The 25,845-nt window shown below is 42.5% G+C and overlaps 2 protein-coding genes across 6 annotated transcripts in view; one reads left to right on the top strand and one right to left on the bottom strand.

Annotated features, from left to right (window-relative positions):
* The first annotated feature begins 849 nt into the window (after positions 1-849).
* On the top strand, positions 850-19,945 carry vrk2 (VRK serine/threonine kinase 2). Of its 5 annotated transcripts, none has more exons than XM_078288700.1 (13): positions 850-1,006; positions 1,829-1,884; positions 2,607-2,676; positions 3,764-3,851; positions 4,543-4,651; positions 4,996-5,088; positions 5,645-5,777; positions 11,906-12,026; positions 13,201-13,259; positions 15,233-15,387; positions 17,378-17,521; positions 17,937-18,131; positions 18,554-18,958. In XM_078288700.1, the coding sequence occupies exons 1-13, from the start codon at positions 880-882 to the stop codon at positions 18,956-18,958; spliced, it is 1,755 nt and encodes a 584-aa protein (XP_078144826.1). In that variant the 5' UTR covers positions 850-879. The 5 variants fall into 5 exon arrangements, with proteins under 5 accessions (XP_078144826.1, XP_071772431.2, XP_078144825.1 ...); XM_071916330.2 differs by having other exon boundaries at positions 17,375-17,521; positions 17,940-18,131; XM_078288699.1 differs by having other exon boundaries at positions 17,375-17,521; positions 17,937-18,128.
* fancl (FA complementation group L) overlaps positions 19,124-25,845 on the bottom strand; it is a 19,687-nt gene continuing 12,965 nt past the window's right edge. The window contains exons 8-14 of the mRNA XM_071916332.2: positions 24,795-24,945; positions 24,234-24,317; positions 22,758-22,803; positions 22,200-22,281; positions 21,131-21,247; positions 19,763-19,834; positions 19,124-19,243 (exon numbers count right to left, since the gene is read on the bottom strand). Coding sequence (XP_071772433.2) covers positions 19,208-19,243; positions 19,763-19,834; positions 21,131-21,247; positions 22,200-22,281; positions 22,758-22,803; positions 24,234-24,317; positions 24,795-24,945 — 588 coding nt within the window. The 3' untranslated portion in view covers positions 19,124-19,207. The remainder of the gene's footprint in view (positions 19,244-19,762; positions 19,835-21,130; positions 21,248-22,199; positions 22,282-22,757; positions 22,804-24,233; positions 24,318-24,794; positions 24,946-25,845) is intronic.

Genomic DNA, 25,845 nt, shown 5'->3' with positions numbered 1-25,845 from the left:
TTGAGCTTGCAACATCTTCAACCGATCATAGCGTTAAATCGATAATTCCCGAGTGTCAGCTAACAGCTGTGGGTTCATTGGTCTTCGGCTGATATAGATTCAGAAATCCAGCTAATTGTACGAGATTTCGGCTGAAGTGGCTCGCTATTTACTGTAAAGCTAATAACAGCCCCGACAGTCCCCTCTTCTATGGAGATAACGTTACGCCAAAGTCCATTTAAAAGTCTGTCAGTTTTATGTTGCCTTGCTTATCTGAAGTTGTATAGCTCCTAGAACATAACAAGTGACCTTCCCCGAATCATCACGAGCCACTCTTCAAGTCGGCATACATCCAACACGAAATGTTTCAATAAAATATCACCTTGAGGATTTTTTTATGCCGCTTCTTACCAGTCTACTACTAAAATACTGTACAGTAGCGAGCAGTGGGAACGAGTTCTAAAAGTTCATATATGCCGAATTTACCAGAAGAACCTAACGATTCGGAAAAGGTCTTAAGTTATGTTTTACCAGGTATGTACGTTTGACAATAAGCAAGGCCATATTAAGTGCCTAACCACCTGGCAAGTCAGCCCAGGAAGATTCCATATCATTGTTTCAGTTTTGTTTTCACGTCAAACAGTGCTTGTAAGAATTTATCTACACTTATTTGCTCTTGTTAAGTAAATGATTAAATCTATTTCAATTTTACCACTGAACCTAAACACATTTGTCAGAGGTTTGAGATTCCAGCCACATTAGCAAATGGTATGTTAATATTTCTCATTTCTCCATGTGTATCTTAAAGTTTTGTGTGACTATTTAATATTTCCCCTAACATTTACAACATATTTTCCCTGTTATTTTATTTTTTGACACACCCAACTTTCCTCAGCTTCCATGGCACCAAGAAAGAGGGCATTACCCAAACCACTACCAGACGGCTTTCTACTGACCGACACTGAGAAGAAGAGATGGAGGCTGGGCAAAATCATCGGTCAAGGTGGCTTTGGACTGATCTATCTTGGTAATGAGCACACTGTGTCTGATGACACACACACACACACACATACACACACTGTGTCACTTAATCACATGCATGCACACAGCTGGACAGAATAACGCCCTTTCTTTGTCTGTCAAATACACACATTCATTCAGGGAGATTATGTAGTACAGATAAAATTTACCAACACCAAAATTAGCCTCTGTCTGATTTGGTTGTGAAAGTAGTGTGGATGAACAGGTTGGATTGCTAAAGGAATTTAAATCACTGACATGTCACAACTAATAATTAACTCTTTCTAATCTTTTTTTTAAAAAAATTTCCATGAACTTCCTCATGTTTTTTTTGTTATTAAAGCGCAAGATACATCATTTTGCAAATCTGATCACGGTCTTCCATAAAATGTAAAAATTCCAAAGGGTCTTATCTGGTCCATAAGTGCTGATTTATCATGATGTATCATAGGGCTGGGCGATATGGTTGAAATCAATATCATGATAATCATAAGGATTTTTCTCGATATCAATATATATCACGATATGGTTCATGTATGCAAATAATCAAATTAATGTTCATCTCATTGAACCGAATGGTGATGTTAGGTGTGGTGTCAAACAAAACTGAAATTTTCAAATAATATTCCTACCATAGCTCATTTTATCAGAGTTTTTAAGTAAAATTTGCTTGTCATCATCAATTTAGACAGCAGAAATGTGTGTCACGATATTAAAATATCTTCATATCATCACGATATGATTCCACTGAAAGATGATAAACGATAATATTGGATTATCACCCAGCCCTAACATATCACATCATATCACATCTCCTGTCTTCTCTCAGCCTCGCAGGATGTTGACAGACCTGTTGCAGCAGACACTGATTATGTGATAAAAGTGGTGAGTACATAAGTGCTGCATGGATACAGCTTATGCCATCTTTACTAAGACTTTAATGCTTTTTTTCAGTTTCAATAAATACTGAGATATACAGTTCTACAGCTCTCACATCCTTAATGTTACTTAACGTTGTCATCCATTTTGTATTGTATTTCTATATTTTATAATGCCAACACAGTATGTAATATTTCGCTTTTATTTGTATTTTTGTGTTTTTTAGTGTGCAGATATATAAACTGTAAATTCAAATCAAACCATTCATTCCAGTTTCACCTCAAACTGTCCCAGACCATAGGAGTAACATATGTAATTCCGGTTTGAGGGTGGATTTTTCCTTTAAGCGTCACGGTGTAAAACTGCACACAGCAAACTAATATTTACCAACCCTTACGGTCTGTGATGCTTTATACCAAACATTAGATCTTTTCCTCTCACGCCTCTCCTGGTCAGTCCAGGTTTCTCTGGACAGAGTGCCGGTCACTTCTCTTTAGGAGACAGTTTGGATTTGTCACTTCTTGTGACTCTAGAATTTCATTTGGGGAAATAGGGTGAATCTACAGAGTCTGAATTAGTTGTGATGTGACGCTCTTCTCTATTACAGCCACACTTTGTAATTTAGGCTGATAAGACAGGTGTATTTTTATATAAAAATCGTGCCTAGTGCAGCTTTAAACTGTGATAATGAAACAGTGAAAGTTAACACCACTTGCTTGTGTGTGCAGGAGTACCATGAGAACGGCCCCCTGTTCTCCGAGCTCAAGTTCTACCAGAGGGCAGCCAAGCCGGAGAGCAGTGAGTAGCACCGCCCGTCCGGCAGCTCGGCGGAGCGGGAGTGTGTTTGACTGATGAAGTGGCCGCAGACGCAGAGGCTTCGCCGCCTGCTGCACAGTAATTAATAAGCCAAAGCAAACATGCACCTCTGTGGCAGTTAGCCCCCCTCTCTGCGCTTGTCTGAGCTCTCGAACGCCGTCGTTTGGAGAGAGGCGAGAGAGAGAGAGAGAGAGAGGGAGCCACTCACACGTAATGATGCCCGGACCTCCGCTGGGCCCCTGACCACCTGCCAGCCTGGTCGAGCGCCAGTCAGGCCGGCCGCCATCGAGCCCCGAGCCAGGCCTACTGCTTTGTCTGGGGCCTCTGTCTGTGTGCGCGCGCGTGTGTTTGCACTTGTGTGTTCGTAGCCTCAATGCTGTAAGATTTGATAAATGCGTGCATGCGTTATTACGCTGCGTTATTGGGGGACCAATATGAATTCTGGACATTTTCTGACTTTTTGTGTTTTTTGGCCAGGCTTCACCTGGAAAACAAGGTTCCTACACAGGTCTGGAAAGTCTGTAAATGTATGGAGAAATATTTTGGTCATTTCCAGGTCTTGATACGTTTGGGAATTGCACAAAAAGTTTGGACAAGTATGGGAAAATGTTGTACTATCCTGATATACATACAACTACACCCCTCTCTAATATTCTGATGTATTTTGCTATGGAGAGTAATCTTCATCCTTAGAGAGATATGGGTTATTGGGGGGACTATCAGCATAAATCATACTGAAATCCAAAATCTTCAAATCAAATCAAGGAATTAAAGTCTGGAATTTTAAAATTGACACTTTATAGGAACCCTGGGAAAAGGAACAGTTTCACGGAAGGAATGTCGTCAATACAGGAGGTCTGAAAAGTCTGGAATCTGTGGGATAGGTAACATTACATAGTGGTCCAAGGCACCAGGGTTTTTGGTGTCTGTGTTGTGGTTTGGAATCCCACTTGTCAAGCAGTGTTTCCCGATGATCCAGACTTTTCGGACACCGTAGAAGGTCATTACGAGTCTAGTTGTAGAAATGTGTGTGTGTGCAATAATTACTCCTGTCCTGATGTTGCTCCAGTGCACAGATGGGTGAGAAGCAGGAAACTGGCCTTTTTGGGCATCCCGGCCTACTGGGGATCGGGGCTCGCTGAACATAATGGACTCAGGTACGGACTTGGTCATGTCATATTGTCAAATGGTGATGTCAGTGAGTTAGTTGATGACTATGTGACAGGTCTCTTTAACAATAAGCATTTCAGCAAGTAATCAGCGTTTTCCCTGCACATTACAGTATTAGTTTTGCCTGATCAAGTTTGAACCAAATAGTTTGTGGACTTTCTATTGAGGACGCAAGCATTTTCTTTCTGATTCGTCTCGTCATTGTCGAGAGAGAGAGAGAGAATGTCAACAGGTGCGAAGGCTGCAGCTGATTCAGTTTGTGAAAGTTTATGTAGACTGTGCGGGCGGAACTTGAAAATAAAGGTCATTTACACTTACATGTAGAAAACTCTTTTTGAAAGTAACATAAACGACCTGCTCGGCCTTGCGTTATGGCTTCAGAATGGGTTCCACTTCCAATATTTATTTCCAATACCTATTTCTGACAATGAAATTGTCATTTCATAGAAGGTTTTTCCACTGTAGCACTTATTGCAACTTACTCTGAAATGCTGCAAATGTAATTTCTGTAGCAGTTATCAGAGTCAAACCATGTATTCCCGGGTTTCTCCTGGTTCTTAAAGAGTATTCTCAGGCCAAAGAGCCATTGAAATATCACTGGGACTGAAACCCAGGAATTACTGGGATGTGATTCACAAAGAAAGGCTTTGACTTTTGATCTCCTCCTCTCCCACTCAGGTATCGCTTCATGGCCATGGACCGGCTGGGCAGTGACCTTCAGAAAGTGTGCGAGCGCAACGGGGGTCAGCTGAGGATGGCCGCCGCGCTCCAGCTCGGTCGAGGACTGGTGAGCGGTTGACTCCGGTCTTTTTATGTCCATTGATTGGTGATTTACAAAGGAGCTGGAGGGGCTGAGATAGCAACTACTGACAGGGTCAAAGGGCGCTTTAACAGATAATGACCCATCTTCACCTTAAGGTTGAGTAAATAAATAAGAGGTGAATGGAATCTACTTCTACCATTCTGTATGCGCCATTATCCGTTTTGCTTGTTTGCCTTGCATTCATGGGTGATATAGTCACCCATAGGCAATGGCCATTGTGAGTTATATAATCTGTTGCTTCTTGTTCTTTACAGAGGTGTTCTGTGTGTGTGCGTGTGTGTGTGTATTCTGTGTCTTGTCCTTGCCAGGTGGATGTGCTGGAGTATATCCATGACAACGAGTATGTCCATGCAGACATTAAAGCTGCCAATCTGATGCTGGGTCACCGAGACCCTGAAAAGGTTTGCCTGCAGTGCATCTCCACTAGCTACTATGCAGGTTCATAGTAGTAGAGGCCTACTCTTATCTATGTACTTTTCACTGTTCTTAAATCACTAAAAATAAAATAAAATGGTGGTAGTACACCATTATATTAAAAAGAAATAATGCAAATGTACAATAAATCTTTCATTTTGCATTGATAATAATGAAATAATAATCAAATGCTATTCTTCCGCCAAGCTAGTTCCTTGAACAGTAGCTAAACAAAGTGCTTGCTAAGTGACACATAAATACTGGTATGAGTGGTGATTTTCATTTAATGCACATTAATAATTCAATGATCAAAGTTGTGAGTTTACAGAGTGTTTTATAACTGCTTCAAATGTAACTCAGCCAATCAGAATGGAGGACAAGAACTATCCAAGGATTGTTTTTTTTTTTCACATTAGCTTGTAGTTTTGATATGTCTGAAAAGCCACGTGAATGACGTGATCAATTCACTTATTTTGTTGAATGACTTTATAATTAGCAACTTGTGTGTATATGTGTGTGTGTGTGTTGTATTGTGTGCTGTAGGTCTACCTAGCAGACTATGGCCTGTCCTACAGGTACTGTCCTGATGGAGTCCACAAAGAGTACAAGGAAAACCCCAAGAAGGGCCACAATGGAACCATTGAGTACACCAGTCTGGACGCCCACAAAGGAGTCTGTAAGTGTCTGATTCAGATAAACAGTTAACATCACAGAAAACAAGTACAGATTGTGTACAGTCCCATGGCATATTTGTGGTGACATATAGACCTAATTAATGATCAGTTTATTTGAATCTGATCTCAGCTTTCTGGCTACCTAGTTGATCACTGCCTTCTCTTCTATGGAGAATACAATAACGCTAGCAAACATAGCCTATAACATATATTCATAGAAGCACTGATTAAACAGCATTTGCTACATGTATCACCATACATCACTGTACTGCAGCAACAGAGTTCCTTTGCCTGTTGTGTGATGTCATGTTTTTTGCATGCAAGAGGATTATTGAAATTATGTCATGGTTAAAGTTACATTTTCATAATAACACAACTTTTACTCCCTTGTATTAATTAGACAGCTTAGACTTTTGCATCAAAACACTGTTTGATGGCCAAAGGTACAAAAATGTGAGGTGTCTCTCCACGGACTGACTGATGACAATTTGCCTCTTTATAAAAATGACAAGAAATAATAGATAACTAGAAGGGCACTCGGAGAGCGCAGACCTCCGCCAAGGTTCGTGCTATTATTGCTTGTTCGTGAGTCGGATCCGGATCCGCTCCAAAATTTAATGGGTTCTTCCTTGGCCCATGCTACACCCTTCCACGAAGTTTCATGAAAATCGGGCCAGTAGTTTTTCCGTAATCCTGCTAACAGACAAACAAACAGACAAACAAACAAACAAACGGCACCGAAAACATAACCTCCTTGGCGGAGGTAATTATAAGTACATGCTATCCAAGTGCCGTGTTTAGTGATTTTACATAAACTAATGACTTTCAAATACAACTCTACGCATATTAAGTGTTGGGAGAAAGGTATGCATTCCCCTAAACTCACCAGAACTGACAGAGCTTCAGGTTCACAGTGTTGTCGTAGAGAGCCCACGCTCGCCAGTATTTTGGTAATTTGACAGAATCCGGATTAACCTTACCATATGTGCTGTCCTTTCAGTTTGCCGAGTCTTCGTTTGTCAATACATGTAAAATAGCCTCCCTGCCCCGCCACCCTCTGCCTCCCTCGGCTGATATTGGGAACACATTAACTGGCAAATTGCCTACATGCTCCCTCTCTTCATTGACCATCGATTCTCCATCCCCAGCCCCCGCTGAATTCCCCGGCGCCGTCTCCGTTTAACAATTCCCTAATTAGCCGAAGTCATAACCTGCATCGTGTATTCATCCCCCATTAATTAAGGGCTTTGATGTTTGGTTAGAGCGAGGCCCGGGCCCACAGATAACCTCTCTGAGCTCCGCACCGACCAACTCCACTACCCACCGGCTCGATATCGCCAGCGAGCGTGGCTCAGACTGCCTAATCGCCGCACCAGTGTTTCCGTCGATGCGGTCGATAAATAAAAGAGGGGTAAAAAAAATGCCCTGTCAGCGATAATTATCAAACGGAAAGCGTGTCAATTTTTAATATGATTTCGGGGGAGAGGGAGGGAAAGAACAAGAGAAAGGTGCGCCGTTTGAAAGTGCTGATGATGTGCCTTTTCGCTGTTCTAAATGAAGGAGCACAAGGTAAATGCTGCATGGAAACGTCCATGTGTCCAGGCAGAAGCAATGCTAATCATTGTAGTTTCAAACGCGGATCCACGCTAGCTCAATCACAGGCATGCACTAGTTGATCATTTTCGGTCAAAAAAACAAAACAATGTGGACAGCTCTCTCTCATTTTCTGAATTGAGTGGTTCCCCTTTACCTCTAGTATCCTCCCATCATCACCAATTGAATTGAACGATCTATCAGCTAGAGGCAGATAATACTCATTGACCCCTCAAATTTTAAGCTTTTTGGATATTGTCATTTTTCCCCGCGTCATTTTTCCCACATCCCCGCAAAGATGTCGACGGGTTGCCATGGCGAGGTTCGGCAAAACGCATCTTGGGAGTGGCGAGCCTTTGAACCCCGGAGTTAAAACGGTGTAATTATTGCCATTCCGTGGGCGTCCGGCGGACAGAAGACCGTCTCGGAAAGCGGCGCGGCTGCGAAGGAGAAGGGTTAAGAGTGTGACACCGCGGCACGCTTTAGGGAATCTGAATAACAATAGGAGATAATTAACAACAACACCATCACCACCTCACCTCCCTGTCACAAGCATGTGGAGAATGTGTGTGAAGGCTGTGTGTGTGCGTGTGTGCATACTTATGCGGGTGTTGCCTATATGTGTATTGTGCACGTGTGTGTATGCTGTTCACGCATGCCCGAGCTCCTTTAGAGAGCTGTTTGAGTGTGTGTGTTTGCACATGCATGTACGTATCTGCGCTGTCCCACGCCATTCCTCATGTGAGGGCAAAACGCATTAAGTACACGAGAGCAAACAGACAAAACACTATTGTGAGCGGCGATAACGCGCCCAGAGCACGTACAGAGGGCAGCACCGCTTAATGTAGTTGTTGATCTTTTTAATTGTTAATCTATTATGTCGCTGTGGGAGTTGCAATACTTTTTCCAGCGCCGGTGTCGCATGTATTTTTCATCTTTATTCTCCTTCAACTGCCTCTCAGTAGCAATGAAGTGCTCCGTAATTATTTACAACAATAGGAAGCCACATTGTAATGCTGACTTAATGCATACTTAACACCCACAAGGGCAAGCTGCACCGAAGCAGAGCCAACCCCGTATAATCAAAGTTGTTGAGATGGAGAAGTGTAACAGTCAACAACAACAGTTTGATATTTGGGGCTAATGTATAGCTGCCACTTTACTGTTTTGTCTCTGCCTGAAGCGGCTTCATGCTCACCTTTTTTAGTTTTAAAAATGATTTGTTCAAAATAGTCATATAAAATCAACTGCTGAAGCAGAACTGTCAAAACCATTGCTTTTAGAGGGATTGCTCTGCATATTGCATAGACTCTTTCCTGGCGACATAAATGAAAATGTGAGCTACACTATATCATTTTGTATCTTTTCCTTTTAATGAGTTTTAGAGCATTTCTTTTGCTTCAGGCCCTCTGAAAGGGGTTCCAATAGCCTTACATTATCTGCCAAAAGGTTGGTTGTGGGCTCTCACGCAAAAGCAACAAACCCCGTGATGTTTCCACCTCAGACCTCAGTAGATTGGAGGTGGAACCTCAGTTACACCTCCAATCAACCAAACCAACTCAACGTCTTTCACATCAACCAAACAATCATTGATATGGCTTCATTTTTTCAGGTTTTTAGGACACAAAACTTCCTTTAATTTCTGCTGGTCTGGTGACTTTTTCCCTGGTTTTCTCCAAATACAGTCATGTTTTCTTAACAAAGTTATGATGACCAGAAGCTAAACAACAGCCAGCGCCTAAAGACATCAGCTAACTGCATCGCTCCTCTCAAGGCCCTTCCTCGACAGCCAGTGTCAACCATTCACCCAGTCCACCACTACCTCCACCTCCACCATTCTGATCATCCTCATCCCGATCAATAGCTCTGCTTCCCTGCTGGGTCCCTGCAGTTTAGCGTTCCTGGCTAACCCCTTTTTTCGGGCACAACACAGTTTAGTTTCTAGTGGCAATTTCCTCAGTCACCACACTTGTTGTTTTCTGTCTTTTTGGGCTGTCCTCATCACCACATCCCTGCTTGCTGCCATCCGTCGCTGATACTGATGACTTCAAACTGTAATTGGTGACAAAATCCACTCAGTGATATAATTTGATTACTTTCAGTTAAATGTGGACTACTTTGCCTCCAAAATCCGTAGAATATGCCGTTAAACACTTTATTCCAATTTACAGACTTGAAAAGTGTTATCATCGTCATCATATGGAACCATTATCTGCCATTGATCTTTCATATTTCATCAACAACAGTTACCATCTTCTGCAACTGGATTACTGCAGTCCCGTTACAGTGCGTGTAGTCCGTTCCTCCCCGGCAGTGGTCGCGTCGCCTCTTTAGACCAGACCGTTGGCTGGGGAGGATCAATGCCGGCCGCGGCTCAGGCAGGAGATTTCTCCCCTCTGATGGAGCCAGTCGATAGGTAATTTCTCCGGAGACACGCGGTGGCCGTTACAGTATTGAGCTGCTAAAACTCCCCGGGCTCGACCCCTTTGGATGGACTTGGTCCACAAGTATTGATGAACTACACACATTCATGCAGACGCCCACAATCACACACACAAACACTCTTGACGGGTTTAGTGCATAGGCAATGACACAACTATCAGAAATTTCATATTTTATATATATGTTTTATATATCTATTTTTTAGACAAACCACTCATATTCATTTAGGAGTTTTTTGCTTTTTTTTTTAGGAGTTTTGAGTTTTTGCTCTCCTGATCAGATCCCTGAATTGCTGAAGTGTTTTGTGGTTGTAAGAGTGGTTGCAGAAAAATGAGGTACATTGAAATGAAAAATTGATTGTAATGCAGATGGACAGTTGATTGCAATGCAAGACAGAGTGGTGTTTAACACCTTGTACACACCCTCTAATGTAACTCTAACGTAAATATGTATGCTTTGCCTAGCCTCTCTAAGAGAAGAGTCATATCTAGAGGCATTTCAATTGCAGATGCATTGCATCAAAAAGGCTCTGAGGCAAAAGTTGGGACACCAGACATTTAACTTTAACTTTTGTCTAACTGTGAAGCACTTAGTAGAAAGAGAAAAAGTTCTTTTCTCTGTGTCCCCCGAGGTTGGGTAGTTAAAAATAAAAAATTACGCCAGGTTCTGGTAGCTACAGAGATGACCTGCATATCACTAACACACACACACACACACCCAGTACAACAGGGGTCAAGAGTACACTATTGTTGACTTCTGTAACATGTGGTAGTGATTTGGGCTCAGACATTTGTGTGTTTTACTACCTGACTCCCCGTCCACGGGGGGAGAGAAAGGAAGAGAGAGGTATTTTTTTGTTGGCGAGTACACAGGTTACCCGGCGGTCGTCTGGATCATGTCAGAGGCCACGGGGATCCGGTTTCTCCAAATAGGCCACCGCAGGAGGAAACAACCCAATATGTCACCTCCTCTACTCCGGAGAACTTCTTTGTCTAAGAGAGAGGGAACCGGCCCCAGCTGAGAAAACAAACTGCATCCCTGCAATCGTCGTCATAATCATCCTCGGCGCTCCCGCTGTCACTGTGTTTCAGCTCGGTTCACACAAACAGCTCCTCAATCAGAAGCGGTCTGCTTTTAGAGCAGGTTGTCATCTTCCCTGGATTTCATCAACCTGCATCTTCAAGCCAAATAAATAGATCCTGTTGTTCATACGCGAGACATTGCTGTATTTCTGCTGGAAAGTTTTTTGTTCATTCTTCTTCGTCTGTTTCTGTCTTTACCTCTGTTTGTTTACCTCCGATTCTACATTATTGAGTATGTTTACATGCACACCAATACCCTGATTACTGGTAGTAATCAGCTTAAGGCCATATTTCGATTATGTTTACATGGTTCGAAGGAACACGATTTCTCTAATAACCCGGTTTTAACATGGATTCATTTAATAATCGGTCTACCACTCGTCACTGCACTACAGAAGCCAAGAGTGCCAGTGATTATTCATAAATTTGTTAATCCTATTATATTGAGAACACAACGTAATCAAACTGTTTTCTCGTGATCATAATTTTATTATCTCTATCATTAGATAACAAAAATATTTCTCTCAAGATTATGATTTAAGTAGGTTACTGACATTGTCAATTCTCCTTCAGACTTGTGTTATCTCAAAATAACGAGATAATTAAGTTGCAATCCCAAGATAACGGAATAAAAACAATGTGAGCAAAAGCAGCGGTGGTAACCTATTATGTTTCTAGGGATGCTAGCCACATGTTGATATGTTGAGATTTGAAGACAATGCAGCCATTTGAATGTGTGTTGTGATAATAACAAAGACTCTAATACCCACAATGCCATGTGGAGCAATCAGGGAACTCAGCGCATTCTTTGTCACGCCGTGATAACCTGTTCATTGCTGCTAGCAGCTATTTTTTCAATCTGGTTGTTGTCCTAATCGGTTGTCTATATAGTGTGAACATTTATTCATTTATACGAGAATGTCAGGGATTATTAATGTAAAAAAGGAGCTGGCAGTTTTTTGTTATTAACTTGTTTTAACTTGTTCTGATCATCTTTCTGTCTTCCTGCCCAGCTCCATCTAGGCGTGGTGACCTCCAGGTTCTGGGTTTCTGTCTTCTCCACTGGATGTGTGGGTCGCTTCCCTGGGACGATGTTCTCAGCAACCCGACTCAGGTCCAGGAAGCCAAGGCCAGGTAGAGCATCACACAGCCTCCACCACTCGAATCCTTCACTGTATTCCAAATTAGAAACATGCTAAGTGACTGGGTCTCTGGGAACAAAGTTGTCTACTTAGAATTACTAGCTACTATTAGAATTTGAATCCTATTACTTAGTCTTGTCCAGAGATGGTTTAGTGGTGAAGACCTCTGAATGTTTTTTTTCCCTTCCCCTGATAATTATCTCCCATTATAAATTTAAAAAAATGCTAAGGGTACTGCCAACCCTCCTTTGAAAAAACAAGCTGTTGACATATTTGCTATAATGTGCTTAAGTTTTAAAACCAAAAATAAACATTCTATATGAAAACTCAGTATCCATATTTCAATGCATAGGACCATTCAGATACATTAACATCTAAAGGTTATGTTAAATGCGCTGCTGATCTGCTTTCGCTGCCTCTGATCACTTCAACTTCCAATTAACTGGCTTGAACCTTGAAATTGCTGCCCTTTTGAATGTAGTGCTTTTCGTGCATTCCCCCTTTCCCTTCAGAGTAATTGTACATGTTAGATAAATGTAGCAGAATAAAAGTAGGATATTTGCATTGGCAAAAGGTGAAGTAAAAGTCCTAAAGTCTAAAATTGAAATCGTCAGTAAAGCACAAGTGCTAGAGCCGCAATATTTATGTTGAACATTGCGATTGTGATATGGATTTCAATGTGTGGACACTGCTTCTATTTTTTTTTTTTTTTTTATAAAATGATTTTCTCTGACATGGAACTTGATATGCAGGCAAGGGATGCTGCGCAGCACGTGAATACCTTATTTAACAAGCTGTCTAAAACACCTTTCCCTCCAAGAAAAATCACAGCCTCTTGCCATTTGGAAATTGCAGGAGTCAATATTGCGATTTCGATATATTATTTTTTGCAGCCCTCACAAGTGCTTGGTATAGCTCCCCTCCACCCCTGGCCTCCACCTACGGAGTGCTGCGCCCTTAGAGGCTGGCAGTGTATTAGTCGAGCTCTTTGGCTGTCAGTCTGTTCAGTTGAGAGAAGCATTACAGCCTGTAGGACTGTTTGCTTTGGCTCAGATTCAGCGCGCTCTCCTGGCGCATTCTTCTCACCTAAAGTTCTGCCTCTTAAGTCTCTCTCTCTCATAACTTTCCTGTCCTCGCCGTTTTATCTCCTCTCGCTCTTGTCTCAGGCTGATGGATAATCTGCCAGGCTCGGTCCAGCAGCTGTCGGCGAGCGGAGCCAGCACAGGTAAGCGAAGGTCGCGGGGCATCATCGGCTTACGGGACATAATTCACACTTGTTAGGTTAAACTGAGAATTTGGGTATTAGACTAGCCTGTGGAGGAAAGAAACACAATAACCTCCAGGCGTCTAATCTTCTAGTCTAGGAATGGACGAAGTCAGACAGAAGGCCAGAGCTTAGGCTGAATCAGACAGTGGGTTGACATGCACACTGTATACGGGATAAAAGCTTGTGATATTACAATGGAAAATTTGTTTTGAAAATATAGCAACAGTACCCAAGAGGACGTACTTTACTGTAGTTACAGGTACAACAGTGATATGTCTGCAGCAAAGAAATACCCATAATCACAGTAAAGAACATCCTTCAGGGTATGAAAGCTTTTATACAGTGGTTAACAATTTATGTGTACTGTCTGAAAAGTCTTCAAAGTAGTATTTATACATCAGGAGAAAACAAGAAAGATCACCAACTAGCTTCATGGTTACCACAAGAGTTTGTACAGCACCAAACAAAGTATAGTTAGCCATGCTTTATGGGAATTATCAGCACATTTGAAACATGCCTTTGACCAATGAGATTGCTTGGCTGAAAGTAAACGATATACAAAGTATGATTTTATAGCCAGAATCGATTATAAGTAAGTTTAGCTAAGTTTAGGTGTTCATACCAGTTATCAGTCATCCGTCCAGACTGCGGTTTGCCCTTGCTTCATTTTGTAATGCTAGGCTTTCCAAGCATGAGGAACTGCTGGCTCAAATCAGATCCATAATACTTCCATAATACTTTGCATTTTGGAGTCATTTTCTGTGGTTGGTTCGGATTATGTTCTCACTCCTAACAAACCACACCACAGTTCTCTTGAAAGAGGACTAAGACCTCTATTTTCAGGTGTCTCCTGGGTTCCAATGGCATCGCTCTCACCTGCCAAACAAATTGAATTAAAGGAGTAAAAGCTCCGAACGCACATGGTGCGAACGTGCCCTTAGAATGGATTAATGTCCAAGAGAATATTTGACAAGAGCCAAGAGAGACGAGGCTAAACGACAGTCCGAGACTAAAGGGAGATCAAAGCCTCATCCTGCCAGTCACGGAGCCAAGCGAACCTTTCTGCCCAGGATAAAGCACTCCATCACTCCTCGCATCACCTGAACGTCCAAAATAACTTTCTAGCAATTAAACAGCTGTCCCATTGACACGCCTTTCAAAGTTTGCTGTCGTGTTTTATCTCTCCTCTTTATAAAAGAGAGGTCACACCTGTGTGAGGGCTTAGTGTGTGATGTATGGTTGGGACTGGGTGCTCCTTTGCTGACAAGGCCCCGGCTGTCCGCCACAGATAAGACCCAGGGTATGCATCAACTAAGTGTGTGTGTGTGTGTGTGAGAGATACAAGTTCTACCGCACTATGTGTCATACACGTCGTCCGGCCAGTGTGTGATGCATAGAGGCTGACTGTGTATGACACATACACGCGGCATTTCCAATGCGGCGCGCATGCCTAATACTCCCAATGGTGAGATGCATCGCAACGCAATGCAGTTAGTATCTGGACTGTAAGACCTTCAGGTACACCCTGCCTTGCTTGCTATATGACTTAAGTCTCACATCAACGATTTCATAATATGGATGCGCCAGTACTGATGCTGATACCAGGCTAAAGTACGGTATGGTATCACAGTATTTCACAAATACGAAATCTAACTAAAATCTGATAGCAAACGGTTCATGTAACATACCACAGATGAGAGCAAATGACTAGATTTTTTTTGCCTTTCTCACGTAAGGATGTTAGATCTCTTCAAGTACAGAAAAAGTGAATAAATCGCAGTCATTCTTGTCCTGCAACCCCAAAGTAACAGGCCAAGTCTACAGTATATTGTTGAGTTTAAGTAATGGATCTGATCATCGAATACTGTGTATAGGATGGCAATAATGGCATCAGTGAATTCTTGTTTGACACTCTCTCTCCCTGTCTTTAGATGATGTGGCCAGATTCCTCCTTTATGTGAAATCTCTGGGCTACCAAGACCGTCCAGACTACCAGAAGGTCAAGGACCTGTTGGCCAGCAGTGGCAAGGGAAGGCTCGACTTCTCCACACCCCAAGAAGAACCCGCGGGGGGGTCGACCACCAAGGTATTAGATCCTGCTGTCAGGGGAGGAGGAGGCTGGGGGCTAGTATTCAAATGTCTATTCATTTCATCAATATACAAGTCAAGTTTGAAGTGGTAATCTGCAAGATCTGGTTTTTTATTTTATACTGTCTCCATCTTTGGTGCTCAGCGCTAAATGCTGTGGTGTTTCTGCACTGCACTTCCCAGAGATCACCTGTCAATCAAACAGTGTGTCCAGTACTGTGCTTTCATGAACTGGCTATAGTTTGGATCACTATTGTGTTATATCGATCAGGGATAGAGAGTAGCAAAATAGACATTTATTTATATGAACAAGTCACAGATTATGCGCTGTTGTTTTACACTGGTTTAACATGGGCAGCAATAAAGGCCCATATGTTCTTTTCCATATTATTCATCTCTTGATGTGAAATCCATATGAAACTGTAGATAAGTCAACAGCAGAAAAGACTGTCCCAGTAGTTTTGCCACCAACTGTAATTAAACCTCCATCTAGATTACTGGTGAATGCAGCATACACAGTGTGGTGATAGTACATAATGTTCTGCTAAATGAAGTCACTTGACCTGACTTGCAGTGGCCTTTAAGTGACTTAATATAGAGGAGTGACGGATTGCAGCTGAAACAATGACTTTTAATAATATTGTGATATAATACTATGTACTGCACTGTTTGCAGTAAAGTATCTTGTAATACAATAATCTGAGACTTCTATATGGAGAGAGTAAAGTGCAAATTAACATGGACCAGATGCTCAAATTCAAAATCTAAATGCACATATAGCATTGTACAGATTTATTAATGTGTGTGTGTGTGTGTGTGGGCAGTGCATGTGTGTCCCACTACAGGAAATTCACACTCTGATAGATAGCTTGAACCTAGTCCAAGACCCCATTCGATCACAGGTCTTTATTTACAACACAAATAGAGACGCAGTCAGTGGGGACTATTTAACATGAAATATGTGCATTTTAAAAAGAACATTCGACAACTTCAGCGACGCTCAAGAAGAATCCCATTTTCTCTGTTCAGTCTCTTAACGCTAGTGTGGGGAACCGTGACAGTTGTGAAGGGGAGGGTTAACCTGCCCCTGACCCAGCGATGAGTATGTCAACCAGCGGTGGGAAGGGTCTAAAACTGGAGGAGGGTCGTGATTCGTCTGAAATTCACCAGAATCACTTCAGTCCCTCCTGATAGCGGCTAACTTGACCCCTCGGGCCCCGCGCGCGCCCTCTCAATGGCCCAATTTGAAGAAGTTGATGACATACACTTTACATAGCACAGGGTGTCTCCAATTATGCTCCTTGTTTCCTCTCCTCTCCTTGTGTCATTTCATTTCCATGCTAGAGTGCTGGCCAGTTTGATCCCTAGTTAAACAGAAGTGGCCATTTACTGGCGGTTTAGCGAGGAGAGTAAATGTCATTGGAGATAAAGGCCATTGAATGGGCATTTTCAGCGAATCATTCGTCGCTATTGTCATATTAATATATTACTCTTTTATAGCTGATGTGGTTATGCATTCTGCCAAAGTTGTCTTAAATTGGTCAAACTTCTTAAACAATTTTAAAAAAAGTGTCATGAAAATAAAGTTGCTATACAATAACAGCCATCACTTATTTAATTTGGCAGAATTTGTCTTTAACAGAACACATTCATACAAAACACATTCTATTTGAGAGGAACAACAGATTTTTATCAAACCAACAATATGTCATTATTGAATTTCATTGATTTTTGATGTTATTGAATTTCAGAACAAATTTTTTTGTTCTATTAAAACAGTGTTGCCACTCCTTTTTTTGGAAGTTATTTCATAAGGACATTTCCAGGACAAAATGAATCAAACTGCAAATATGTAACATGGCAGAACCCAAAACAGTCATAACATATTAAAATAAGGTGGGTAGGATGTAACTAGTTGTTAACTCATCAAAACATGCAGACATTTCCTACCTGTAAACTGGCATCCAACCATCATCTCTCCACAGAAGGCAGAACGAGCCAGAGGTTCCTCTAAACCCAAGCCTGTGGCCGTGGAGGTAGGAGACGAAGGAGAAAAGGAGGAGATGAAGCCCAAACCAGTGCCAGCTCGCTACATAAGAGGCCCACCCCTTACTAAACCTCAGTCACAACAGGTCAGGACTGACACAGTTGAATTCAGATCAAACACCAAATGAGTTCGGTTATAGTTTTCAGATGAATTGCTTTCAAATTTCATCATCTACAGACTAAGTTGGAGTGTTGTGTATAGTTATAGTTATGGACACTAGAGGCTGTGCTTTCATATCTTTTGAACATTGCCTTTAGAACGTACTAGGAAGTGCTTTGGCTTTTAAACACTTGGGCGGTTCCTTGGCTGGAGGCGTCAGTTGCTATGGGACGCAGTAGTTGCACCAAAATAGCATTCATCACAGTCCAAATCTGAATTCAAACGCACTATCATCATATTTCAAAAAACAGCTTTTGAATGTGACCACTTTATCAGTTGACACATCTGAATCATTCAGTCAGACTGATGATTAGCCACTAAATATTGTCCTTTGCTTATAGAAGGCAGGAAAAGCTCCGGCTGCTGTCAGGAGATCACCCAGACCAAAGCCTGAACCTGTGGAGGTTGATGAAGATGATTATTATAGTGAAGATGAAGATGATGATGCAGAGGAGGAAGAGGCAAGACCCAAACCCATTGCAGCGTGCCATCTCAGAGGGCCTCCCATAGGCCCCGCACCCCAGACTAAGCAGGTAGTGAGGCCAAGACGCTAGACCAGCCAGGCTCCTTACATATGGAACTTGACTGTTTTTAATTTGCTGTGAACCGCATTATAACCCTAACCCTAACCCAAACCGCATTAACACTACTAGTAGAACCCAAATGCAGATGAATGTTAAAAAGACGAGTAAAATATGAGTATTTTATTGTCAATAAGCCTCTCCTTGTAAAGGTGTTAATAAAACCTTAAGAACAAAACACAATGTGTTGTTGGATCAACAAGACACTCTTGTTGTGACTCAAGTGTACAAGAATGTTACAAAGAAATACAGAAGTACTTAACTGGCACTGAATCTTTCACAAGTTTATTTAAAGCTTTACAAGTATAGTGCAGTACAAGAGTTCAGGTTACTGTCAAACTGAAAAGAGCATCCACTTGAATTACCCTCTTCAACAGAAAACTAAATCCAACCGGCCCGTCAAGAAAACGGATGACGACCTGACCACGACCCCGGCGAGGCGGAAAGTCAAACAACGTCTCTGCCCGCTCAGAGAAACACACATAACGGCAGACTGTGACCTCAGGAGCCAAACGCACGACGGCTACGTGGAAAGATGGGACGGAACGCAACTCGACCACAGGGGGGGCTACGGTCCGGCACGCAGCGGCCACGGACGATGGTGGGGCAATGATCATGGTGGTCAATGGGACAAATGCGGACACAGCTTTGGTGAGTGGGAAGGGTCCCTTCTCAAAGGCCCCAGAGAGGAACCTGGTCCCAAACAGGGGAATGGACTGTTCTACTGTTCTGTCTTCATGGGCTTCTTCCTCTTCCTGGCTGCTGTAGTCGTCACGAGATGAAGAACAGGATCGGTGCCGTTTCTCCTGACCCCAACCGATAGACGTCTTGGGTGCTTCTTGGAGTTTGTTCTAATCATATGCCAAGATGCGTTTTAAATTTTTAAGTCTTTTAGCTGATGTTCTTATCTAGAGTGGCTTACAATGAGTGAGCAGGTAGGGGATCAGTGGCTCTTGCCTGGATCAAACCTGATACCCTCTGGTTCTGGGACGGTCTCTGTATGAGGCTGACGGGAACACAGGACCCACTTCTCAGGACTTCTGTGCTGCCATCTTCACAGTAATAGGCTGAAATACAACCAGAATAAACACAGTTTTAGATATTTTAAACCTAATGTAGCTGCTTATCTCCTAGAGGTCACAGATGTATAGACTTAGTCTATTGTGCCTATGAAATGTTCATTACAGTTAAATGTGGTACAAATGATCACTTCACAATAAAGCATGAAGTGGGTGCTCACTTCTGACTGAACTGTAGCAGTACTTACATGAAGGACTACCAAATACACTTAAACACAATATATATACAACTGTCTACGACTTCTAATCAATGATGTACTGTATTCACTGGCATACAGTACTATGTACTTTACTTACTCCTTTATCACATCAGTAAACCCTCAGTAAAATCGACTGAATGCGCCACATTGTTCTGAATGCACTCGGCAGCCTTTTAGAAAAGAGAAGGCTGCGCGATGTATAGAGCTGTGCTAATTAAGCTATGAATATCCATTGACTCTCAGAGGAGCGAAGGCCCTTGTGAAGCACTGTGAAGAATCCTGTCAGTTACATTGAGAGGGTGCATACCTTGCTGCAGTAAGGACACTCTCCAAAAATAATGTTAAAGCTCTGCCTGCTGGAAGGGAGTGCTCGCAGCCACTGGAGGAGAAAGAGACAGAGACAAGAAGGACTACCTCGTGACTAATCATCACCTTGTATCTGGTACGTCAGTGTCAAGTGATAATAAAGCTTGTTTGAATATACACTCATTACTGTACACTTTGAAGGATTTATTCATACTCGGGCGTCCAAAGTGTGCCTGTCCTTTTATGCGTAACTTTATGTATGCTGTCCTCTTGGCCACTTTTTCATAGGCTTGAAAAAGAGTCGTTGAATATAGAATATATAGACAAAGTAATCCTCGCTCAAGCAGATGGGTAGAAGGCCAGGAGCTTATTTTGTGTGTGTGTGTGTGTGTCGTGAAGCGGCACCGGTCCACCTCGACGATCCCTCTCCTCACCTCATAGTGCCAGGCAGAGAGCCATGTGTCTCTAGTGTGACAGTATTAGGGCTCGCACAAGGATATGTGCTCTTACTTAAAAATAAAGAATGAGTAACCAAATAATCTCTGGCTGATGTATTTGTCAACAATCGGGTTCGACTGATATGGGTTTGAGGAGGACGATACCAATATTTATGGATTGAAGCTGCTGATAGCTGATATTTGTGATGATATTCAGCATCTTTAAATTATAGCATTTACATGCCAAAAAATTGGCATGTAAATGGTATCATTTCGGCATTTAGACCATCATGGGACACTAAAACTCTCCACTGAAACCCAGGATGATGATAATAACAATGATAAAACATATTCTTGCATACTTGTGTGGAATCTGATCAAAACGTCATATTAGAATCAATTCAGGTTAAGGGCTTCCCATAGACAGCCAGTGTAGTATTGATCAATTATATAATAAATAGGTAATCAATCAAACTGCATCATATCCATCCTATCAGAGGTGGATGACACTGACTGGCCAAAATCCAATTTTTATTAAAAGGCCACACACACTTAACCCTAACCGTTGTTAACATAGTTCTGTTGTCTCACTGGTTAAACTAAATTTAGCCTCCATGCAGGTTGGATGAAGTTTGGTAGAAGAGGGCAAAATAATTATTGTAAAAAAATGAATGATTCGTCACCTGCATTATAGACATATAGGTATGCTTTTGGCATCCCACATGAAAGTACTTAGAATGACTGTTCATACCTTTTGATTGATCTGCACTGAAATGAGTGGCCTGAAATCTGTATTATACAATTATGGTTCTGGTCTCACAGCCCTGTGTGTGTGTGTGTGTGTGTGTGTGTGTGTGTGTGTGTGTGTGTGTGTGTGTGTGTGTGTGTGTGTGTGTGTGTGTGTGTGTGTGTGTGTGTGTGTGTGTGTGTACCTCGTACAAACAGGCCTGATGGAAGGGCTGGCCACAGCGAGGGTCGTTGCACACCTGGTCAGGGATCGCAGCCTCCAGGCGATAGGAGTAACAGATCCCACACTCGACGCTGAAGCTCTGCACACAACACACACACACACACAATTACAGCAACTGAAGTAGAAATATTCAGCATGCATTCTCATATAATGCACTTCCACAGACTCTAGGGGTACAGATGCATGTGCTCCCTGCTAGTTTGCTGGAGGATGCTTGAGATTCGGGTGGGGCTTCTGTAACCAGGTGCTCAACCCACTCAAGCGATAAATAACCCTCTAGTTAAAACTCTAGTGCTTTTGGTGACATCACCTTTTACTCCCAACTCCCCGTGCTTCCTCTCTCTCAGCCCACCTTCCGTCCTACCCGCTTCTTTTCTTTCCCTCTCCAATCCCACCATCACAAACACACTATCTCACACACACTCTCTCTCTCTGCTCTCGTTTGCATTTTGCCGTAATGAGAAGCTCCTGTTTTTCCGGAGCTATCCATTAAGAGAGAGGATGGCAGGTAAAAAAAAAAAAAAAAAAAAAATCAACATCTGGTCAACTCAACTTTTTTGCGCTCCTCTGAATGTTAATGAAGCCGAGGCATTAATCACTGCGGCGACAGCGGATAAACACGACGCCCTTTCAACCCATCCGCAGAGAGGGGAGGAGGGAAGAAAAAAAGTGTAAAAAAAAAAAAAGATAAATGGTTTTGCGTGATTAAAGCGATCTTGATAGTGCCGAGAATTCTGCCATCTTTGTTATTCTAATGATCTTATCTGTAAACAACCCAATTAAAGGGGAATTTGTGCCCACCTCTTGAAAGAAAAAGCCCGCATATATAGAGAAATATAAAAAAAAATGGCAATAGACAGAAAAACAGGCGATGCTGTATGTCCACCCCCTTATAACTTCAGGCTCAAACGGACACACAAACAGTAGTATACATGCATGCATAGACACACACACACACACGGCTCGCTAGGGGTAATCATGATGGGAACGGACATGTTTGAAATGGAAAAGGGGGCAACTGTGTGACATACAGATTTTTCGTGGGTGGCAGGTGACGGGAATTCGATCTCCAAAACATCCCGGAGGTTGTGCAAGACGCTGGAGTCCGGGTTCCTGCCAGCAGACCACAGACAGCTCCTTCACACACTAATTAAACACATGCAAATGAGCCTGCAAAGACACTGGGGGATGATTAGGAGACTTCCACCATTGGTATAAAAAGAGAGAGAGAGAAAAAAAAAAAAAAAAGCCTGAGCATTTCTGCTATTTAAAACTAAACGGTGCTGGAGTGAGATTTTCCTGAGATGTGTCATGCAGGGAGGCGAAATGTTAAAACCTGTGGTGAAATTTAGAGTCTCAGCCTTGTTTCAAAATGAAAAGTAATTACGTTTTTTTCCGTGTGATTATCAGATGGTTCTTTGGCCTCAGAGCGGTCTAACTGGTGTGCGTGGTTTGACTCTGTGGTAACCATCACCTACCGTAAGCCGCTGCTAACGCCTGTGCACGGTAACGGCGGAAAAGAACCCGACGTGAAAGCGTGACAGAATGTTTTGGTTGATGAAGAAAAGCAAGAGGAGTTCGTCTCTCACCACAAGTGCATGTTGCCGTTCAGCTTGTTCCTCAACGGGGTCACCGCTGCAACGGAAAAGGAATACAAGTAATGAAAACATTTGCATCATGTCCTTACTCTTTACTTAACACTCTTGATTCAGGGTATATGCAGGTTTCAAAGAGCCAAATCAAAGACTTTTTAAGAGCCGTTTAAAGCTACCCGGATTTGAATTTAAGACACATTTAAAATTCAAAAGAAAGAAACAAAGCTGGCAAAAACAGCCCACTGAGCATAGCTAATGGAAGTTGTGAAACTATAAATGGGCAGTAAAACAAAAAGACGCCAGAAATGAAGGGATATGAAGTCCAGCTGTGTTTAGTGGACATGCAGTGCAAAGAAACCTGTCATTACCTGGTGAAAAAAAGGACTATTTAAAACACAAATGTAAACAGTGGCCTTAAATTTAGCTAATTTATTTGACGACTTTTCCCAGACTTTTTAAAGGACCTCGGGATACCTTATTATTGTGTACGCCCTCAGAAAATCAGCCTGTGTCTTAAATATATAGCCTGCATAACCCTCAAACGCCGTCTCTTATTTGACAACAGCCCGGTTCACAACAGACAAGAGCGTCGCCACTGTCAGATATGAACCATCATTACTTTCTCTGTTCCACAGGGGAGCTCTGTCTCCGCGCAGCGCTCATCACTTTCGCTGTTTGTTATTCCTACATGCAAAAAGCAATATTTCTGCGCGACCCCTCGTATTTGAGGGTCGCCGCCTGCCTCCCGTCTTGGCGGCTGAAGTGTGTGTGTGTTTAATATCTTTTGAGTTGCATTGCTAGGCAACTGGCTAGGAGTTGCGTGACCTTGGGTTTACAGAAACAATCGGCGACAATTGACGGGGACTTAAATAGAAAGCGCCAAACCTCGCCAGCTGGCGCCGGTGTTGGCGTGGCGAGAATGAAAACGTGCCATTCTGGAAACAAGTCCTCTGACACGCGGACGGGCCACAGTCGACACAACCAGCCAGGTAGTAGTCGAGACATGTAGAGTTCAATGCTGAAATTACAATGCTATTCCTTTTCCTTTTTTATTTACATCTGATGATCTGGTGTGAATAAGGATGGGTAGAAGCAGTATTGTACCATAGTGCTCGGATCGATCCTTTTCTGGCAGAACGGTCGGTGGGGAAAGGCGGGATACAGTATGTGACTAAAGCGATATAAGTACTATGAAGAGGCTCAGGACACGCCCGTTCCCATTACACCCTAAATTCACACTGCAAGTACAGGAGGAAGCACATGAAGACGAGTGGCGGTCAACTTTGGACTGATCCAGTCTGCTCTGCCTGTCATTTGCAGTTCCTGAAAATACCTTAGGTACAAATGTACTTCAAGAGATGCTCTCAAGGCTTTATGAGCAGATGATGCATGTATTATAATCAGAATATAACTTATAATGCCCCTGCACTGCCTCAAAAAGCACTTTGAGGTGTTGCCGTGTCTACCCACCATGCTCGGCTCCCAGCAGGCAGCACTCCGGCAGCATCTTGGGGTGTCTGGGATCCACCTCCACCTTGATGGATACGTTGCTCCCTACACACACACACACACACAGACATGGGGTGTATTGTTTTCAAAGTACCGCCACCTCTTTTACGTTGAAACGAAGGGGGAGAAACAGTGAGGCATTGGAAAATGTGCTGCGTTTTGCCTCTTTTTAAGCAGAACGGAGAGATTTCGAAAGCTGGGAAAAGTTCAACTTTTTAGAGGAGACCACATGATGTTGACTGCTGAACCAACCAATCACAACAAAGAAGAGGCAGGGTTTCACACTATGTAGGCAACTGACAGTTTATGACAACAACAACAACCAGAGTGAAAATGGAGAAAGTAGTGGCAGAAACGTTGGTAGTAGTTGTGGGAGTTTCTGCTAAGTGTCTGAGACTTGTACCTAAGTACTGGCAGCTACTGCAACTAGTCATTATGGAAGCAAAGTGTCATGTGACCAATAGCGTGACCATGCCCTATTGGGTGAAACTCTGAGATCTGCCTGTGTGTGTTACACAGTACCAATGGCGATCCGCCTCATGGTGTCGGCCCGGCTGGGTTTTTCCGGCTCCAGGATCCAGGTCTTGCTGTCGATCTCGTCCAGGACCGCCCAGAACTCTGCCACGGACTCCAAAACCAGCAGGAACTGGCAGTGGAGCTGGTCCAGAGTACTCTACCGACCCAAACCAGAACGAAGCACAATGGTCAGCTACGACACTACAGCTTTTCAAGTTCAACGTTAACGAAAAAGGTTTTAACCACGAGAAGCTAAGTAGAAATTCCAGCCTCCTACATCGACTCATTTTCAGATTTATTCTCCTACACGAGATACATATATTGAAATATAAATGTATGTATTGCTAGTTTATGAACATGCTCAACCCTAAGAAAAGAACTACAGAATTTGATCGCAAAATAAACAGTTAATAAGATCTATCTCTAGTTTCCGTCTTCTGGCTGGAGCTATAAGCAGTCATTTAATAATTGAGAGTTCAGGTTCTAAGTATGTGGGCAGTCATAAAAAGAAAACTAAAAGATAACAATGGCTAAATTGGTTTTGTTTGCCACAACGAGTCAAGTCAAAAGAAGTCAAACTTCTTTTATTAAAACTGAAAACTCATTATTGTGATAAAGCAGTGAGATTTGGAAATATTGATATTTTAGCCTTGGGGGGAAAATGTGTGGATTAGAATCAGCTGCTCTGCGCTGAAGCCACAGTGAGGGGTAAATGAAGCTAACGGAGGTGCAGAGTGCCTGGAAACAACTGTAAATTGTGATTAAGTTTATGTTCAAAAGAGACAACAGAGACAGAAAGAGAGGATGAAACGAGCTACAGACAACTTTTACATTTTATTTTTCCAGAATCTACCCTTTAAGTACTTTCAGGATTACAGTGAAATACCACACTGACAAGGCTATAAACCTCGGCTTGTTTTTGATACAACCTACTGCACAGCGCTGCTTCTGCAACACCTCATTTGAGGCAATTTGAGCGAACGGAAAGTGCTGATAGTGATTGACCAGTTGGTAAAAATTCAAGCAACTTAAAGCACACACACTCACACACACACGC

This window comes from Centroberyx gerrardi, chromosome 15 (genome assembly GCF_048128805.1).
Source record: "Centroberyx gerrardi isolate f3 chromosome 15, fCenGer3.hap1.cur.20231027, whole genome shotgun sequence".
Classification (NCBI taxonomy): Eukaryota; Metazoa; Chordata; class Actinopteri; order Beryciformes; family Berycidae; genus Centroberyx; species Centroberyx gerrardi.
The sequence above is the reverse complement of the archived record's forward strand: the minus strand, read 5'-3'. Positions and strand labels throughout refer to the sequence as shown.

Bases quoted from the DNA above. Each gene is read 5' to 3' on its own strand.
- vrk2 (XM_071916329.2), top strand. From the start codon at position 880: ATGGCACCAAGAAAGAGGGCATTACCCAAACCACTACCAGACGGCTTT. The intron at 5,089-5,644 runs GTTTGCCTGCAG...TGTGTGCTGTAG, and splicing joins GTCACCGAGACCCTGAAAAG to GTCTACCTAGCAGACTATGG. The intron at 18,132-18,553 runs GTGAGGCCAAGA...CCTCTTCAACAG, and splicing joins CACCCCAGACTAAGCAGGTA to AAAACTAAATCCAACCGGCC.